Source organism: Phascolarctos cinereus, unplaced genomic scaffold (genome assembly GCF_003287225.1).
Source record: "Phascolarctos cinereus isolate Bilbo 61053 unplaced genomic scaffold, phaCin_HiC Scaffold_9;HRSCAF=440, whole genome shotgun sequence".
In the NCBI taxonomy this organism is placed as follows: domain Eukaryota; kingdom Metazoa; phylum Chordata; class Mammalia; order Diprotodontia; family Phascolarctidae; genus Phascolarctos; species Phascolarctos cinereus.
In genome coordinates, this window is record NW_027556402.1 from 84,076,135 (window position 1) to 84,096,313 (window position 20,179).

The 20,179-nt window shown below is 37.5% G+C and overlaps 1 protein-coding gene and 1 pseudogene across 1 annotated transcript; both read right to left on the reverse strand.

Moving 5' to 3' along the window:
* Positions 1–7,419: 7,419 nt before the first annotated feature.
* LOC110216023 (trafficking protein particle complex subunit 6B pseudogene) lies at positions 7,420–13,223 on the reverse strand (annotated as a pseudogene).
* Positions 13,224–13,226: 3 nt separating this feature from the next.
* LOC110216022 (putative E3 ubiquitin-protein ligase TRIML1) lies at positions 13,227–19,180 on the reverse strand. Its single transcript, XM_020997880.1, has 6 exons — positions 18,764–19,180; positions 18,257–18,352; positions 17,467–17,697; positions 16,773–16,795; positions 16,502–16,599; positions 13,227–13,765 (listed from the first exon to the last, which is right to left on the reverse strand). The coding sequence occupies exons 1-6, from the start codon at positions 19,178–19,180 to the stop codon at positions 13,227–13,229; spliced, it is 1,404 nt and encodes a 467-aa protein (XP_020853539.1).
* Positions 19,181–20,179: the final 999 nt, after the last annotated feature.

The window sequence follows — 20,179 nt, forward strand, 5'->3', positions numbered from 1 at the left end:
TTTTGAACACCCCTATCAATTCTTTTTAACACAGACAATCCTACACACTCTATGCATCCAGCCTTTCCTCCTGCTGCCACTACTCCCACATGGTAGGACCTCTTTATTAGTATCAAGGTTGTCCGTGCCCTGGGGATTTGATTTCTGCAGTTATAGAACCACTGTGACAAAGTCATGATTTCCTTATTGTGAGTCAGAGTCAGTATGGACACGCAATATATATAGCTGGCCCCAGACACCAGACTATCCACCTTGGCTATCTGCTTAGAAGGTAGAAGGGTATTTAAAACATTTGATCCAACTCCTTCAATGAGGCCCAGAAAAGTTCAATGACTTGACAAAAGGTATGGCTGGATTTAATAAAGAGTGTCTTGGTCAATATTAGGGAATCACTTAACCAGTTCGGTGGTGTCCAGTTCTGACCTGGATGCCCAAAACAAACCCCAAACAGTGGGCTAAAGGGTGTCTTTGTCTGCTATAAAGATTTCAAGGTAATGGAAAGACTTACATGTACTGATGCAAAGTGAAATGAACAGAATCAGGAGAACATTGCACACAATAACAGAAATATTATACTATGAAGAACCATGAATGACTTAACTATTCTCAGCAATACAATGATCCAAGACAATCTCAAAGGATTAATGATGAAGCATACTATTCACTTCCAGAGAAAGAACTGATAGTTGTTTTAATATAGACTGAAGCATGCTATTTTTCAATTTCTTTCTTTCTGACTAATATGGAAATGTTTTGCATGATTGCACATGTATAAATTATATCTGATTCCTTATCATCTTGGAGAAGAGAGAGAGAAGGAATGAAGAATAGAATTTGGACTCAAAATTTAAAAAAAAAGCATGTTAAAAATTATTTTAACCTGTAATTGTAGGAAAATAAAATATATTGAATATTAAAAACAAAAAATTTCTAGGTAAGATTATTGCCCCCAATACTTAATACTGAGTCCTACTCATTTTTTCCAGTTCTCCTTGGTGGCTATGTCTCCATGGTAATTATGTCTGAAAAGATAAAATGATTAGCTCTCTGCCACCTAATAGCCCTCTCAACTCTGATTGTAAACATGCACTTCCAGCTTAATCCATGTGGGTACTATGTTGCAGCTGGAATAATAAGAAATTGCTTGAAAATGAATCCCTCAACATACCTATGAAAACTAATCATGGCTTCATCTTGACTTACTGTTTTAAAAAATCATAAAATTTTGGTGTTGGCAAGTGTCTTAGAGATGATCTAAACCAATTCTCTCTTTTTACAGATGACTAAACTGAGGTGCAGAGTTAAACACCTAAACTCACACAGCTAGTTAGAGAGTCTTCTAATTCCTAAGTCACTACACCATACTGCTGTCCCTCAAGGAAGCAGAGGAAATCATAATGCAAAATGATTTATGTCATGGTTGAAATTTTAGAAAAATATATCTATAGGGGGCAGATAGGTGGCACAGTGGGTAGAACACCGGCCCTGGAGTCAGGAGGACCTGAGTTCAAATCCAGCCTCAGACACATAATACTTCCTAGATGTGTGACTCTGGACAAGTCACTTAACCCCAACTGCCTCACTAAAAAAAAGAAAAAAAGGAAAAAATATCTATGAAATGAGGAAGTATAAGTAGAGTAAATAGGGTGCTGACTTCAAAGTAAAAAATACCTGGGTTCAAGTCATTACTCTAACACATACCATCTGTATAAATCATTCACCTCTCTGTGCCCAAAAAACTCTCTAAGATTATAAGGTATAAGAACAAGGGACAGACAGACAGACAGACATAAAAAGAGACAAGTGAGTGATACAGACAGAGGAGAAAGAGAGAAGGGAGATAGAAAAAAGAGACATAGACAAAGGGACAGAGAGGCAGAGTCAGAGACAAGAGACACAGATTGAGGAGAGAAGGGAAGAGGGGTGGAGAAGAGAGACAGACTCTCTTCTCTCATAATCGTTTTTTAAAGAATATACCTGATAATATATGTTAAATAACTCCACTTTCATCCTGCCTATTCATTAGGTCATCTACATTGAATCTCTGAGAATTATTTTAAAAAATCTGTTGCCCTCTGTAAGGTTCCCTGATCAGATTCCAGGCACTGTTGCATATTTGTGTAAATGTATGTATGTATATGTGTGTATGCATATGTATATTTAAGTGTGTGTGTGTGTGTATATGTATATATATATATATATATATACACACATATATGTGTATACACCCTATATATTAAATATTTTTCATACTATATATACAATGTGCTTTATATATACTACATATCTATATACACCATACATAGTTTCACTATGTGGAGAGAGAAAGACAGAGACAGACAGAAAGACAGAGACAGACAGAAAGACAGAGACAGAGATAGACACGGAGTCTGAGACAAAGAGAAATAAAAAGAGACACAGAGGAGAGACGAAGAGAGGGTAAGAAAAAAAAAGAAAGAGGAGAGAGAGATTGAGAGAGAACATTTAGTTAAGTGCCAGTAAGGGCTAAGCAGTAGGAGTACAAACAGAATCAAGAAAGACAGTCCCTGCCCACAAAGACTTTATATTCTAAAGATGAAGACTACATCTGGACAACTGGATGACAACTAGAAAGTACAGGTGGTGAGGAGAGAAGAAAAAATAGCATGATGTAGAGATGATAAGAGAATGACATCCTGGCTTCAGGCAACATGAGTTAAGAGCTCACCTGAACTGATATAGACTGCATTAAGCAGAACCAGGAAAGCAGTGCACACAATAATCAGAGAATAGTAGAGGAAATACATCTTCCTTTCCTCATTGCAGAGATGGGGGATTGTGAGTATGAAATATTGCATTTACTAGCAGACATGAGTTTGCTAAACTGTTTTACTCTTTCTAAGTGTTGTTTCATTCCCTTCCCTTCTCCTCCCAGAGGTAAAATCCAGAGTTTTGGAAAGAGAGGAGGTAGAGGAGGATGAGGGATGAGGGAAGGCAACACGGCATGGTAATAGCCACAAAGTGATGTGGAGACCTTATTCTGGGCAAGCTAAAGTGAAACCTTTCACCCCTCCACAGCCCATGCCCTGATGCAGTCCCACATGCAGCCCTAAACCAATGCTATACTTTCAGAGGCACTGCAGACAGCTGGTTTAACTTGGGTGTTTTCTTTTATCTCCAAGGTGCCCATCCATATGTTTGAACTGTGGAAGTTGTCTAGTCTTTTTCAGGGGGCAGATACGATAACAGTAACAAAAACAATAGCAACAACAACATTGATTTAGGGCTTTCAGTTTTAGAGGGTGCTTTATATAAATCTGTCTTATGATAAGCTTCCTACAAACTTCGTGGCATAGGTAAAACAAGATTTCATCACTGTTTTACATTTAAGGAAATAGACAACAAGGTGACATGACTTTCCTATGGTCATCCAGAAAGTGTCTGATGCAAGTTTTAAACATAAATCTTCTTGACTCCAAGCCCAGTCTGCTGGGGGCAAACTTAGATAGATAGAGAGATGACCAATGGATGGAAAGATATGTGTGTGTATGTATATGTATGTATGTATACATATACATATACACATATGTAAAATGAATTACATATTACATATAATGTATATACAGCTAGAATTCTATATACTGTATTATTTACATTTACCTAACATGGAGATTTTAATATGCACATACACATACACATGTAACAGACATACACACACATACATTTGATCCAGATCTGTGTTTGCATTGGTATAACCCCTTTTACCAATGCAGCTCAATGATTGTTCTCCAACTTCTAGCCTTAAAGGACTGCCTGGGAAACCGCCAAAGGTGGGACTCTTCGTGACTGTGAGGCCAATTCTCTATCAAGCTTCTCCCACACTCTATGTGTATATAGTATATACATATAAATTGTATACAGATGTGTGTACACATACACACAATTTACATATTCATTCCAGTAATTAATTGAGAGAATTTTCACAAGGGAAGGCAAAATATTTTTGTTAAAAGTTATAATATCAATAATGGATTGCAATGCAATCCATTAAAGTCTGTACCGTAGTGCCTATGAAGAGTAGCACATTTTACACAGTTGAGCTAAGCTATGTAGGTCTCACCATGAAGGAAAATGTGTTTCAACTAATTGTGAGTCATATTTGATGAGTGACAATGGTGACACAATTCATAAAATTCATTTAAAAATCAAGCTTATGTAATAAGAATTTAGAAATTGAGTAGAAATGTGGGAGTTTACAATAAGAATATGAAATCCATTTACAATGAAAACAAAAAGCTAGTTTAAAAAATCTGTCCTAGGGATTTTAGCTTCATTCAGTAAAATGTCTGTACTTCAGCGGTCTGGCACTTTTGAAACCCATCTGCTCTATTTGACCTTATGCCCCCTTCTCCAAAGACCTGTTATTTTGGTTTTCTCCTGTTCTTAGAAATGAAACAAAACAAAAACCAATCTAGACCTTGAAAGTGGAAAGAGAGTGGAGGTGGAGCGAAGATGGAAGAATAAAGGCAAGGGCTTACTCAGCTCTCCCCCAAACCCTCCAAATACTTTAAAGAAATGACTCTAAATAAATTCTAGAGGAGATGAACTCACAAAAAGATGGAGTGAAACAAATTTTAAGCCTAGGACAACTAGGGTGAGAGAACACTGTAGCACAGCACAGACTCCAGGACACCAGGAGCAAATCAATGACACAAATGGTAGTTTTCAGAATTCTCAGCCCACAGATGCCAAAGACAATTTAGAGGTCAGCAGGAAAGGTGTGTTGCACTCGGGTTAGAGTGGAGCAAAGTGCCAGCACAGACAAGACACAGCAAACCAGGAGCAGAGCTTGGGAGTTGCTGAATCAATAGTGGCAGAGGCAGTGGTTGCTTCTGAAACTCTTAGCCCAAAGATAGTAAATGGGTCAAAGAACTGGTCAGAAGGAGATTACAAGGGTCTTCTTACTAGCACTGAGGCAGGCTCTGTTACTTTGCCCATATTCAGATCTGTGTCACACTCCTCGATGGCAGTCCCAGCGTGAAAAGGAGCACTATCATAGTAGACCTTGTGGCCACAGTGGCCTGGGGACTCTCATCACAGTTCCCAGGCACAAAAGAGAGCTTGTGTCACTCACAGACTAGAGAACATACCAGGAGAGTAGTAAACACCTCTCCCTAGATCATACCTCTTTGAAAGAACTGAAAACTTTCAGGTCCCTAGAAGTATCTCTGAAAAAAAGCCACACAAAAACCCTGAAGCTTGTGACAGTGTGCACTCCACCCTGGAAGCAGAGCTCTATTTTAAAAAGTTAAAAGTAAAGTAATAGGCTGGGAAATTGAGCAAACAATGGGGAAAAAAAAACCCTCTGATTACAGAAAGTTACTACAGTGACAAGGAAGATTAAAACATACATTAAGAAGATGACAACAAAGTCAAAGCTCTTACATCCAAGATTCCAAGAAAACTATGAATTAGTCTCAGGCCATAGAAGAGCTCAAAAAGGATTTTGAAAATCAAGTAATCATTATTGTGGGAGATTTTCCATTTCAAACAACTGAAAATATTAACAAAATTCTTTTCCATTTGTTAGAATCCATGTTAAATGGGTCAATAAAGATCTATATAAAATGAGAAACAGATATCCTATTTGTTTTACTTTTTATTGTCATGAGTTTGTCTCATCTTACTGAAATCTCATGTAGAATATATCCAGTGCTCTAAGAAATCAACTGACACATGTAAATTATACTTGTCCTGCAGCCAATGCAATTGAATGTCACATACAGATGCCTTTTTCTAAGATAAAAACAAACCTACATATACATTTTTTAAAGTAGTTTCAAATAGTGACTTTTTTATAGTGTCAAGCCCTCTGATCCCTTACAGTAGAAGCTGCTAAATCTTGTGTTTTCCTGATTGTGTTTCCCCAATACTTGAATTATTTCTTTCTGACTGCAATATTTTCTCCTTGACCTTGGAACTCTGGAATTTGGCTATAGCATTCCAGGGAGTTTTCCTTTTGAGATGTCTTTCAGGAGGTAATTGGTAAATTCTTTCAATTTTCATTTTGCCCTCTGGTTTGATACTATCAAAGCAGTTTTCCTTGATCATTTCTTGAAAGATGATATCTAGACTCTTTTTTTTGATCATGGCTTTCAGGCAGTCTAATAATTTTTAAATTATCTCTCCTAGATCTATTTTCCATATCACTTGTTTTTCCAATTAGATATTTCATGTTGTCTTCTATTTTTTCTTTTTTTGCTTTTGTTGTATCATTTCTTGATTTCTCATAAAGTCATTAGCTTCCATTTGCTCCATTCTAATTTTTAAGGAATTACTTTCTTCAGTGACCTTCTGTACCTCCTTTTCCATTTGGTCAGTTCTGCTTTTTAAGACATTCTTCTCCTCATTGACTTTTTGGACCTCTTTTGCCATTTAGGTTAGTTTATTTTTTTTAAGAAATCAAACAATATTTATTGCATACCACTGATAAACCCATGAGGAGTACTTAATATGAAAGAGATTTTAAACATGTGCAATATGTTTAAAGTTGTTGAAACTGAATATTCCTGCTACCTCGTATGAAGAATAGACATTCTCAATTATTATTACTTGATGTAGTAAAATTGACTTGGACAAGTAACCTTTGCATGTGAAGAGGCATCCTGATTGGTCTCATATATTTTTAGAGATAGTCCTTTAACCATTTATCTAATCTAATATACAACCTTCAATTTAATTTTCTTCATCTGATTTCTTTCAAAGATGTACCTCCTTTCTTTCCACCTTGCTGAACCCAGAAATCCTCTTCCAGTCTTATTTTTTGTAGTGCCATGAGCAGACTTAAAATACAAAGCCTCTTCATACAAATATGAAAATTACTCATTTTAACACATACCTCCAACTTTTTTTAAAATCCAATTTAGTCTTTTTTTTTTTCTGGACCTAAAAAAAAATGGGTACAAATGATAACTTTTTCTCTCTGCTAATTCAGTAAGACTTTAAGCTTGTCCTCCTTTTTAATGCCAAATAAAGATTACCATGAATAAGTAAAGCAGAAGCACAAAGAAATGTTGTTACTTGGTTGCTGCACTTACTTAATAAATTTTTTAATGAAATAAAGTTGAATTTGGTATACTGTGATAAATAGCTACAGTGTAGTGTCTCAGTAAAATTTTCTTTGATACTCTCCTATTCCATCAGATATATGTGTGTGTGTGTGTGTGTGTGTGTGTGTGTGTGTGTATATATATGTACTATGTTCATCTTATTTGAGAGTGCATATTACATCACCTAATAAATTAAATTAACGTCTAACTTACACAAATCAATGTATTGTAGAAACTTATGACAATGCCAGTAAGTCAAAAGTTACTACTCAAAAATCTTTGTACATGAATAATTTAATGTCTTTACATTGTAGAAGCATTTGAGTACATGCTACATCTTCTGTATCATCACTTGAAATTTACATGCTAACTTTTCAGCTGTCACAATACTTTTTATCCCCAGATTTGATAAGCCACCTCTGATTAAGCCACATGTAAATGCTAAATACTTAGGAGCATGATCTAAATACTGTTGTCCTGCCGACATCTGAGTCAGGGGTTGAAATTTGTTGTCCTGAAGTGCATAGATGCCCAGATGATTTGTCCTTAGATTATTAATTTGTTTCTTGAAAACAGTGGGGCCAAAAATCTTTCCAAATGAACTTCATGATATCTAATTCATCCTTGAACCTTGTGGTGTCCTTTGTAAACCTTTCTATCAGTCCTCGTCCTACTCTAAAACCCACGTTCTCCAACTTAGTAATGCATCTTCCATTTTCCACCTCCCCCTGAGTTTGTGGTTACGGGTTGGGTGAAGACTGTTATTCGTATGATTCCATAGCCACCTAATTTTAGTAAGACGGCTGCTAGGACTATTGATCCTGCAATTGGGGCTTCTACATGCCCTTTTGGTAGTCATAGGTGTAGGCCATATAGGGGTATTTTAACTATGAATGCGGTTATGCATGCATGTCATAGGATTGAATTAGAGTAAGAAGGTTTTAGGGTATTTGATATTATAGTTACGGTTAGAATATGTAGTGATCCTAGGTTATTATATAAAAATAATAGGGCAATTAGGAGAGGAATGGATCCTACTAGGGTGTAGAATAGGAGGTAAAGTCCAGCGTTTAGTCGTTCATTTTGGTTTCCTCATCGTGTAATGATAATTAGGGTAGGAATGAGTGTAGTTTCAAAGATGATATAGAATATTGAGTTCTGATGCTGAGAAAGCTGTGATTAGTGATAGTTGGAGGATAAGTAGTGTAGTTAGGTAAGCTTTTTTTTGGTTTATGCTTTCTTTGTTTAGGTGATTTTGGCTAGCTATTATTATTAGGGGGAGTAGTCAGCAGGATAGAACTAGTAAGGGGCTTGATAGTGAATCTGTACAGAACAGGCTATTATAGTTCGTGCCTAGGTCTGAATCTTGGTATAGGAGTGTAATGCTAAAGGTTCCAATTAATAGGCTGTATGATGTGAGGTTGGTTCATAGTCATGAGTTTTTGGATAATCAGGTAAGTGGAATTAGTATGAATGTTGGTATTAGAATTTAGATTTTGTATGTAGTCATTGCCATAGTTGTTGGATATTTTTACTAGTAATGCTAATCCTATAGCTGCCTCGCATGCTGAGATAACTAGTAGACTTGTAGACACCGGTCACCATCTCATTGTGGAGAAGCAAGAAAAGCGCCTGTCTGCCATTTCCTGCTGCTTCTCTCGGGCTTTGGGGACCCCGGAGGGCGGAGGTCAGGGCCCAAGCTCGTCCTCCACCTTGGTGGACGTGGCCGCCTCCCAGGCCGCTGCCTCCAGGGCCACCGTCAGGCGCAGACCCTGGTCTCCCAGGAAGAGAGGGGTGGGGAAGGGGGGGGAGGGTGTCGCTTCATTACATCTTCCGAGGGGCCACGGCGGCCGTAACCCCAGGCGCAGGAGAAAGCCTAGTCTATTTTTTAAGGTGTTATTTTCTTCAGTATTGTGTGTGTGTGTGTGTGTGTGTGTGTGTGTGTGTGTCTCCTTTACTAATCATTTTTTCTTTTAATTTTTATTAATATGTTTTGATATATCAACACTCACTTCCATAAGCTTTCGAGTTTGAAATTTCTCTCCCCCTACCTCCACCCTCCCTCCCTAGATGGCATACAGTCTGATATAGGCTCTACATATATATTCCTATTAAACATATTTTCACATTTGGCATGTTGTAAGGAAGCATTAGAACCAATAGGAGGAACCACCCGAAAGAGGAAACAAAACAAAATGCAAGAAAAAAATAACAAAATATATGCTTTGATCTGCATTCAAACTCCATAGTTCTTTCTTTGGATGTGGATAGCATTTTCCATCAGGAGACCTTTCGCGATATCTTAAATCCTTGCGATGGGGTGCTTGAGTGCTTGTGTTTGGGTGCTTGTGCTTGTATTTGGACCCCAATTTCTTCCTAGTCTCCAAAACACTGTCTCTGATGATTTCTCTGCAGCCCATGGACACTGCGCCTAGCAATTACCTATGAATTGGTCCCAGCAAGACCCTTATCTCCCTGGTGCAGCTACACAAAGCTGGGTGATAGAGTGCTGGGCTGCTGAGGCCTCAGACCTAAGATCATGTCCCTGGAAGCCTCCCAATTCCTTAGTAAGCTCCTGTCTTGTAAGAAAACTTTCCCTTGTTGTAGAGAATTCTCTAATGGGGGGGTCCTTTGTCTGGCCCAAAGAGTTTTGTCCCTGGCTGACCCAGGGACTCTTCCTCCTGCCAGATTCCCAAGATACATGCCTCTGACATCTCTCTCCCTGTCTGGTATACTCCCTACACTTTCCCATCCACAGCTCCCAAAGACACCTGGACCTTTAGATTACCTAATCAGTATCCCTGGCATTCCTTTCCCATGCCCTTTTCCATATAAACCCTAACTCCATCCTCAGTCTCTCACAGGTTCCTTAAGAATACTTGCCCACTGAAAAGTGTAACAATAAACTTTTTGCCAACTTGACTTAAAGAATGCTTGAGTCTGTGAATTCATTCCAGAAGACCCCATCCTGTACTCCAGTCTTTGAGGGGTCCCAACCTCTCAGCCTGTAGCACTTGAATTGCTGAGAAGGGCAAAGTCTACCAACATTAGTCATCACACAACGTGCCTGTTACTGTGTACAATGTTCTGGTTTTGTTCACTTTACTCAGCATCAGACCATACAAGTCTTTCCAGGTTTTTCTGAAGTTTGCTTGCTCATCATTTCTTATAGCACAATAGTATTCCATTACATTCATATACCACAACTTGTTCAGCCATTCCCCAGTTGATGGGCATCCCCTCAATTTCCAATTCTTGGCCACCACAAAAAGAGCTGCTATAAATATTTTTGTACATGTGGGTCCTTTTCTCATTTGTATGATCTCTTTGGGATACAGGCCTAGAAGTGCTATTGCTGGGTCAGAGGGTATACACATTTTTATAACCCTTTGGGCATAGTTCCAAATTGCTCTCAAAATGATTGGATCATTTCACAACCCCATCAACAATGCATTAGTGTTCCAATTGTCCCACACGTTCTCCAACATTTATCATTTTCTTGTTTTGTCATGTTGGCCAATCTGATAGGTGTGATCTGGTACCTCAGAGTTGTTTTAATTTGCATTTCTCTGATCAATAGTAATTTAGAAAATTTTTGTCGTATGACTATAGATGGCTTTAATTTCTTCATCTGAGAACTGCCTGTTCATATCCTTTGACCATTTATCAATTGGGGAACGTTGGGGAATTAATTCTCTATACATTTTAGAAATGAGGCCCTTATAAGAGACACTGGTTGTAAAAATTCTTTCCTAGTTTTCTACTTCCCTCCTAATCTTGGTTGCATTAGCTTTGTTGGTGCAAAACCTTTTCAATTTAATGTAATTAAAATTATCTTTTTTGCATTTCATAATATTCTCTGTCTCCTGTTTGGTTTTGAATTCTTCTGTTCTCGATAAATCTGACAGGTAAACTATTCCTTGCTCTCCCAGTTTGCTTGTAGTATCAGCCTTTATATCTCAATCATGAACCCATTTTGACTTTATTTTGATATATGGTATAAGATTTTGGTCTATGCCTCAGTTCTGCCATACTCTTTTCCAGTTTTCCCAGCAATTTTTGTCAAATAGTGAGTTCTTATCCAAGAAGCTGGGCATAATTTCTTATAGAACAATAGTATTCCATTACATTCATATACCACAACTTGTTCAGCCATTCCCCAGTTGATGGGCATCCTCTCAATTTCCAATTCTTTGCCACCACAAAAAGAGCTGTTATGAATATTTTTGTACATGTGGATCCTTTTCCCATTTGTATGATCTCTTTGGGATATGGCCCTAGAAGTGCTATGGCTGGGTCAAAGGGTATGCACATTTTTATAGCCCTTTGGACATAGTTCCAAATTGTTCTCCAAAATAGTTGGATCATTTCACGACTCCACCAACAATGCATTAGTGTTCCAATTTTCCCACATCTTCTCCATCATTTATCATTTTCTTGTTTTGTCATGTTGGCCAATCTGATAGGTGTGATGTGGTACCTCAGAGTTGTTTTAATTAGCATTTCTCTAATCAATAGTGATTTAGAGCATTTTTTCATATGACTATAGATTGCTTTAATTTCTTCATCTGAGAACTGTCTGTTCATATCCTTTGACCATTTATCAACTGGGGAATGATATGTACTTTCATAAATTTGACTAAATTCTCTATATATTTTAGAAATGAGACCCTTATCAGAGAGAATGGTTGTAAAAATCATTTCCCAATTTTCTACCTTCCTTCTAATCTTAGTTGCATTAGCTTTGTTTGTGCAAAAACTTTTCAATTTAATGTAATCAAAGTTAGCTATTTTGCTTTTTGTAAAGTTCTCTATCTCCTGTTTGGTCATGAATTCTTCTGTTTTCCATAAATCTGATAAGTAAACTATTCTTTGCTCTCCCAGTTTGCTTATATTACCAGCCTTCATATCTAAATCATAAACCCATTTTGACTTTGTTTTGGTATATGGTGTGAGATTGTGATCAACGCCTAGTTTCTGTTCAAGGCCTATTCTTGTGAAACATGAGCATGGCATGGAAGTCCACTGTAAAGTCAAAGATGTAGAAATTGTTTTTTCCCAAATAATGATGTCTCCCAGAGACATGTGAAAAAAATTATTCTGGATGTTTTCATCCCTGGAGTAATGGAGGATTTCTTGGATAAAATCATTCATGACTCAAAGGAGTTTAGCATACCATCAACATGGAAAATGTCCTGGTCGTTCAAGAAAGTAAAGAATACGCAAGCACAGATGTGTGCTTAAATACAGAAAAATACATATACACATATATGTATATGTATGATTGTAAGTGATATCCAATGCATTTGCTATGGGAAAATAATAGAGTTCCATATGTGGATTGGCTTGGTAGAATATTGCTGAAGCTCCTGGTGAACTGTCAGTCAGGTGGGGCACATTGGGTGTTGATACAAATGAGGCACACAAAGTGTTGATACCAAGTACAAACAAGATAGACTTTATTCTCATTGGTCTTCCTAATCATACACAACTTATTAAGCGTTTCAACATAACTTCAAATGAATAGAAAGTCATTTTAGGTGTAATTGAGAGTACTCCCATAGAAATGAGCATCATTGACAGCTATCTACAAATGACTCTGGAGGCAGATGAGCGATCCGTGTTTATTTTTCTTTATCAGGAGAGCAAGGAGAAAAGTAAGGCCATCATATCATCCACATAGAAATTACTCTGCTCATTCAAGAATGAAAAGCACATTTGTGTGCTTACATACAGAAAAACACATATGCACAAATATATATGTGTGTGCATATATACATATGCATATATAATTTGTTTCTATCTTAGAAATATACAGTATTTTTATGTGATATCCATTTCTGTTTGCTATAGGAAAATAATAAAGTTCCCCTGTGTATTGGCTTTGTAAAACATTGCTAATCTCTCAGTGAAGTATCAATGAGGCGAGGTACATCGGATTTATCAACACAAAGTAAGGCACATTAATGTTGATACAAACAAGAAAGACTTTATTCTCATTGGTTTTTATAATCATACACAATTTATTAAGCATTTCAACATAAGTTCAAATGAATAGAAGGTCATTTTCAGTGTAATTTAGAGTCACTTGTCATTGAGAGTATTCTGATAGTAATGAGCATCATAGACAACCATCTACTAATTACTCCAGGGGTAGATGATGAGTGATGGAGGGATATTTTCATCATTGGGATAGAAAGGAGAAAAATAAGGCCGAAGAGGTCCTTGAAAGGCAGCATTTGGGGGACTGTAGATGAGGGATTTGTCTGTGACGTTGTAAAATCCTATATGTCCTTTTTCATAATCAAGAAAAATACCCACCTTGTGGATAGGCTTGCTCTTACGCAAACCACATTGTGAATTCCAGAGAAAGAAATCATTTCCAGATTTAAAAGCAGCTAGAGTTCTCACATCCTTGGATGATAGAGAGTGTGTCCCCTTTCTGCTAACTGAATCTTCACAGATGCCCACTGACCACTCTGTCTTATCTCCCACCTCCACTTCCCAATAGTGTTTGCCTGAGGTGAAAGTCTGGGCCCCAAGTACAGTAAGAGCACAGTCAAATCTTTCTGCATTGTCAGGCAGGTCCTGGGGGACGCTTGTATAATTGAAGCTCCTCAAATCTTCAGACAAGATGAGATGAGGATTGGCTGTTTCAGGATCCAGAGTTATTTCCCCTAGAGAAAAAAGAAAAGGGATAATTAGCCTTGTGTGGCAGACTTTGGAGATTAAAAATAATTCCCTAAACATGGACAATGACACACTTTTGGAAACTAAGTCACAATCCAATTGAGATTATATAAGAACAATCCAGTGGATTGTCCTGCCTGTGACACTTATACTTGCACAAGCACCTTAGTTTTCCAGTGGCTCAGTTTCCTTGTATGTAAAATGAAGGTTGGATTTGAAGAGATAAACTTTAATACCTTTCAAACTTTTAATATCCTGTGTTTTAAGGCCTTAATTAAATATTTAAGAGTATTTCATTAAGTAACTATGGTCAAGTAGCATATCAGGCTTTGGAAGGTATGTACCTGAAGGAGGAATTATTTTGACATAGTAATATAAAGTATACATTAACAGAGTTGGTGAGCGTAAATGTTTGGTCCTTGGTAGAAATAGCATTTTTGTACAAATCACTTTTTACAAAAACCTACCAAAGGAGAGATTCACTCCTTTCAATTCTTTTTTAGATCCCTGACCTCATGGAGCTTATAATCTATCAGAAGGGACTTGAGACCTGCATAGTTACATGATCAAGATGGTGCAAGATGCAGCAAAATAAGCACATAAAAATAATTATACATTTGGATGGCAGGAGTGAGGAAGGGAACAACCTGCCCCAGAAGTCAGAGAGAGATAGAAAGACGAAGGAAGGGAGAAGGAAGGAAGGAAGGAAGGAAGGAAGGAAGGAAGGAAGGAAGGAAGGAAGGAAGGAAGGAAGGAAGGAAGGAAAAAGAAAAGAAAAGGAGTCAGGGGGTTAGGAAGCCCTACATATGTACAGAAAGTGATGACTACTTGGAAACTGCTGACAAGGAAAGAAGACATCTTGCAAGGCAGGACCTTGTGAAAGTGTAGAGACATTATTGTGTAAGAAACACTCAATGTGGAAGAGGCTTTAGATAGTAGAATGACTTAATGAAATCTGAATAAGATCAAAGGTTCATCAGCAACTCCCAGGAAGAGATGGATTGGAATAGGGGAAGATTAGAGACACAAAGAACATTTACAAACACATTTTAGCATTTCCAATGCTATGCCAAGTTGAGTGATAGGCCGTTACTAGAAGGTGAAAGGATATATGGAACTGGACAACGACTCAGTCTGCCTGACCAATAGGAAAGCAATAGGATATTTTTTACTGAAATTCCAGGGAAAACATGTTACTTGACTATTCTATAGTTGAAATGTCATTCTGTCACTCCATACCAATATTTATTGAAACATCTCTCTTTCCTCCCCTGTCATCTCTTCTATTCCCTCAGAGGAAGATGGATTCTCCTTCCTTGTCTGGAGTTTTAGTTCCTTCTATTCTCTCTACAATATATTGTTGATTATTATTCTGAGAATAAATTACGACCTTTCTCAAGAATATTCGATTTAACTATCTGTACTGGCTCTTTGGCCTATAAACTTCTTTTGCTCTACCCAACCTTCCGAGAAAAATGCGGGGTGAGTATTTATATAAGCCCAGATTTCCTATACAGCCTAAGAAATGGAAAGAAAGCATCACAGAAAACTCAGGCACTAACAATTGGTGTCTTTCCTAAAAGATGCACAAGCTACCAAACAGGAAAGCTAATACAATGGAAAAGGGACTGAGTATTAAAATATTCCTAATACAAAGAATGAGCACTTGTTCTGAGCAATGCAATGATCCAAGACAATTCTGAAGGATTTGTGATGAAAAATGCTATCCATCTCCAGAGAAAGAATTAACAGAGTATGAAAGCAGACCAAAGCATACTTTTTCTTTACTTTATTTTTCTTCATTTATTTTTTGTCTGTATTTTCTTTCACAACATGACTAACATAGAAATATGTTTTCATGACTGTACATGTATAATCTGTATCGAATTGCTTGACTTCTCAATGAGGGCTGGGGCTAAATATGATGAAAAAAGAGAATTTGGAAGTCAAAGTTGTTCTTAAAAGAAAGCTAAAATTGTTTTTACTTGTGATTTGGGAACAATAAAATATTAAATTTTTAAAATATAAGCACTACCAAGAAAAGAAAAACCTACCAGAATGAAAGGCCAAAAGTTCAACAAGTACAAAAATGCAATTTATGAAGAAGAAATGGACGTACAATAAGAAATACCCAAACTTCATCCTTCCTATATAAAAATCATCATAAAGAGCAGTGTGATACATATAGAATCCATACAGAATTAGGAAAAATCTTAAGAGCCATTCCACAACTGGTGAATTGGCTATGTTGTATGAATAAACTAATCAGAAAAGCAAAATATAAAACCAACAGGAATATTCAAAAGAATACATAATCATCCATAACTAGATAAATTATTCTTGAGCCTCTGAAGTTTAATTTCACACATATCAATTGGTCAAAGATGATAAAACAGAACAATTCAAAGTTGATAGTTAAATGAGATGTTAAGCATATGAATTCACTGCTGCTACAGCAATGAAATGGTCCAGCCATTTAGGGAAATGAGTGTTTGAATGAAATAAGTAAGATCATTCCAGCCTGTTGAGATATTGAAGAGGAAAATTGGAAAGTACCTCATTAGTCAAGTGAAGGTAGAAATTATCCATATAGGGTAGTTGGGGTTGAGGATAAGGGTCATTTGTGCATACTAGTAGCACACACTAAGGAAATACATTGCAAACAATATGGGAACTCCTGGGAATTTCTCAAATGTCAATTGAGACTAATATGGGTTACTTACTCTGGTAGTTCCTGAGCATTTTTCTCAAGCCAGTGATGGGACAGGTGCTCCAGGCAGGGAAAACAATCTCTGGCTCTTGAAGTAACAGCTCCTCATTCCTATAAACAGAACACACTTGCTCCCATTTGTTCTATAGAGCTCCAGAGTCTGATTGGAATCACATATGTTATTATGTTTCAGCAGAGAAGACCCCAATTAGCCCCTTCAAACAATCAGATTCCCTTACAGATTTTGTATTTCTGAATTAGTTAAACATGGAATGGAAGCTTACCTTGCCAAGGTGTCTTTCATATCCTGAAGGGATAAAATAAACAGATTTAGTGTTCTACTCCTTAGTCTATTTTCTATAATATCATCCTTCTCAGAGAGCCTAGACACATCTCCCCACAGTTCTGTCTCTCCCTCAGAACTCCTTTCCAGGGATATTACCATATTTGCACAGTTTAAGTCTGTGCAGAATTGTTTAGAATTAGACTTTGGTTGCTCTTTGATTGGCCTTTCCTGAAGATGGAGAATGACTTCATTGTGAGAAGAGTATCAATGTGCCCTGCCCTCCTCTCTCCCTCTCTTACACAGAAAACTCATTTGATAGAGTCAACAGTTTGCTTGTCCTAGGAATGAGGTATATGGGTCCTCTGAGAAAATCAGGAGCTTCTTGTTCATATGATTACAAATTTGATTTCAGAGCAACATATAACAGCTGTTGACACTTATAGCACATGCTTGTGCTGTAAGTTTCTGGCCTTTAAGAATCCCTGTGCTGCACATTTTCTAACTATAGTAGATTTATATCTAGCCTTTCTCATCAGAAAACATATGAATTTGAGAAAGCATTGAAAAGCCTGAACCAATCCACTCTATCAAATGGTCCTGAGACCCTTCTGTTAGTGTTCTGTATGTGACAGGGCATGTGCCTTCTGCTCCTCATTTTTAAGCAATAGTATATATCTGTTTGACACACTCACCTGGAGCATTTCCAAGGGATCCTTGTTCAAGTTCTCCTCTATTTTTAACATCATTTGTTGCATATCCTGGATTTGTTGTGTCACTTTGGTCTTTTTCTCTTCCAGTCTTCTGAGCTTGTCTTTGGATTCCTGGTCCACTCTTTCCAGGTACAGACACTCTTCATCCAATAAGAACTGGTGCATTTTCTCATATTCAGACGTAATTGACTGTTTAAGAGCAAAAGCATCTGCCTGTCCCAAAAGAAATCAGGAAAAAGGAAAGAAGTGAAAAGTCCATGATGGAAGGACTTAGTGGCCAATATTTGTGTTCCCTATTAAATACTATGAGTTATCTACAGAGATTGGACTCTGATACCAGACAACTTTTCTGGCTTCTGGGCCTACCCCTTCTATTTCAGGCCTTCTGAGACACACGGTCTCTTGAAGCACCTTTTCTAAAGGAGTAGTTAATGATGAAGGGTATAGAGAATGATGTTGTATAAAAGAGAAATCCTCAAAAATATACCAGAGATCACTTTTTCCCTAAAAATATGCAAATCTTGTCTGGTAACTGTTCCTTCATACATGTAATTTAACAGTTTACATGAAAACGAAGTTCCTCTACTATCATTAGGTGTCAGATTATTCCCCCAAAAGACTGATAATTTACTTCATCCTTTGATTATTAATATAAATCTCTTCCTTTGCAGAAGCAAAGCACTCTTTTCTCACCATTTTCATCAATAATTCTTCCCAATGAGAAAGGAGAAATACACTTCTTGCCTTCCTCATCAAGAAAACTGACACTGACCTTACACTGTGTTTCTCTCCTTCTCATACTGTCCAATGAAATTTTGAATTGTTCCTGTTTTTTCTGTAAGATATTCCATGATTCCTGGAGCTTCTCCTGTAAGAAAAACAAAGTTTTAGTCAAACCTCTGTTTTAGACCAAAGACCAAAAACCAATATGCTTTAGAATCGCAGGCTAGTGAGAGCTAGCATTTACAAACCCCTCTAAGGCTAGCAAAAGTGTATGTCTTTTCCATTGGAACCTCACAACAACTATGAAAGTTAGTACCTATTATTATTGCTTCTATTTTAAAGATGAGAACACTGAAGCCAAGAAGGATCTGGAAGGCTAGTAACAATAAGTGGGTTGTGTACTTCTCATTGAAGCCACAGATATGACACCCCTACATTTCCTTTGTACCCATTAAGTTGAACTGCCCATAAAATATGACAGTGGACCCAAAGACAGTTGAATGAACAGATGCCATTTCTCCACTGGGATTGATTGATAAGGAGAAGACACTCTTACCTTGTACTTGTCAGCAGCCTTGTCCAAGGGAAGGACTTGGTGATCCTTGTGCTCTGGGACTATTAAACAAGACTCACAGAGGAGTCTCTTATCTTCCTCACAGAAGAGCTTCTCTTTTTCCCCATGTTGATCACAGGTGGCCAGGCCCACCACACTCTGAAGTAAATGATATCTGATCATTTTGCCAGTGATACAAAGATTCTGCAAATTTTTGTTGGGCACCAAATTACTGATTTGGATGATTTGTCTGCACTCTGGGCAGATTAATGTGGCATCAGCTCCCTCCCTGCACTTTAGAAGACACTCTGTGCAAAAATTGTGGCCACATTTGACAGTTACCGGGTCTGTGAAGTAGCACAGGCAGATGGAGCAAGTGAGATCTGCCTTGAGGTATTCAAGTAAGCCTTTAGCATCCATGTTCCTATACCTGGGGAGAGTCAATGAAAATTTATCTTTATCTCTGTACCCCTAACTTCTCCCCTCAAAAAACACACCTTAAATGTAGAATTTTTTTTCTCCTCAGCCTCTCATTTTTGTCCCCTCTCTAATTTATGACTGCTTTATTGGATGGAAATGGCCTTTGTTAAAGTGTATGGAGAAAAGAAATATTTTCCCAAGAGATTCTTGCCTCTGATTCTGTCCTTCTCCAATATTCTTCTAAGGAGAAATAACAGTAGTGCTTGCCCTCAAGCTCTGGCAGCAAAAGTTTTTAAGACTGAGTTGCTGGGGTCTTTTTATGTGTCTTCCTTTGGTTAGCCCCTCCCTCCACTCCACCCACAAAAGGTGAGAACTCCTGTGGTTTGATACTGCTTCCATCTCTGGTATAGGGCCTGAGTTTTCACCTCTATTCTTTTGTAGAGCAATTAGCTTCCATTCACAATAGTGGTTACACCTAGGCCCTTCAACCAAAGTAGTATTGCCCCTCAAGTCCAAGTGTAACATCTCTCCTTCCTTCCTTCTGAGATATTCCTCTGAGGAGAGGTAATGCTAGCTCTTTTATGTAGTTCCTGGGTGTGTTTTCTCAGGTGTACTCCCTGATATTTGATACTGCCTAGAGTATTTTTAAATGGGATATCTCTTACTATCTCTTCTTGCAGGGTTGTGTTTGTGCTATACAGGAATGTAAATGATTTACCTGGATTTGCTTCATATCCTGCCACTTCACTAAAATTAATAATTGTTTCAATTAATTTTTTAGTTTAGTCTTTGGGATTTTCTTGGTATATCATCATTTCATCTGCAAATACAGATAGTTGTATTACTTCATTCCTTATTCTGATTCCTTCTATTTCTTTTTCTTTTCATATTGCTCTTAGGATTTCCAATACAAGATTGAATAATGTTGGTGACAGTGGGCATCGTTATTTTACTTGATTTTACGGTGAAGCTTATCCTCATTACAAATAATGCATACTA

Bases quoted from the DNA above. Each gene is read 5' to 3' on its own strand.
- LOC110216022 (XM_020997880.1), bottom strand. From the start codon at position 19,180: ATGGATGCTAAAGGCTTACTTGAATACCTCAAGGCAGATCTCACTTGC. The intron at 17,698-18,256 runs GTCAGTGTCAGT...CTTTTGGGACAG, and splicing joins GGAGAGAAACACAGTGTAAG to GCAGATGCTTTTGCTCTTAA. The intron at 16,796-17,466 runs GTGAGTGTGTCA...TTATCCCTTCAG, and splicing joins ATCCCTTGGAAATGCTCCAG to GATATGAAAGACACCTTGGC.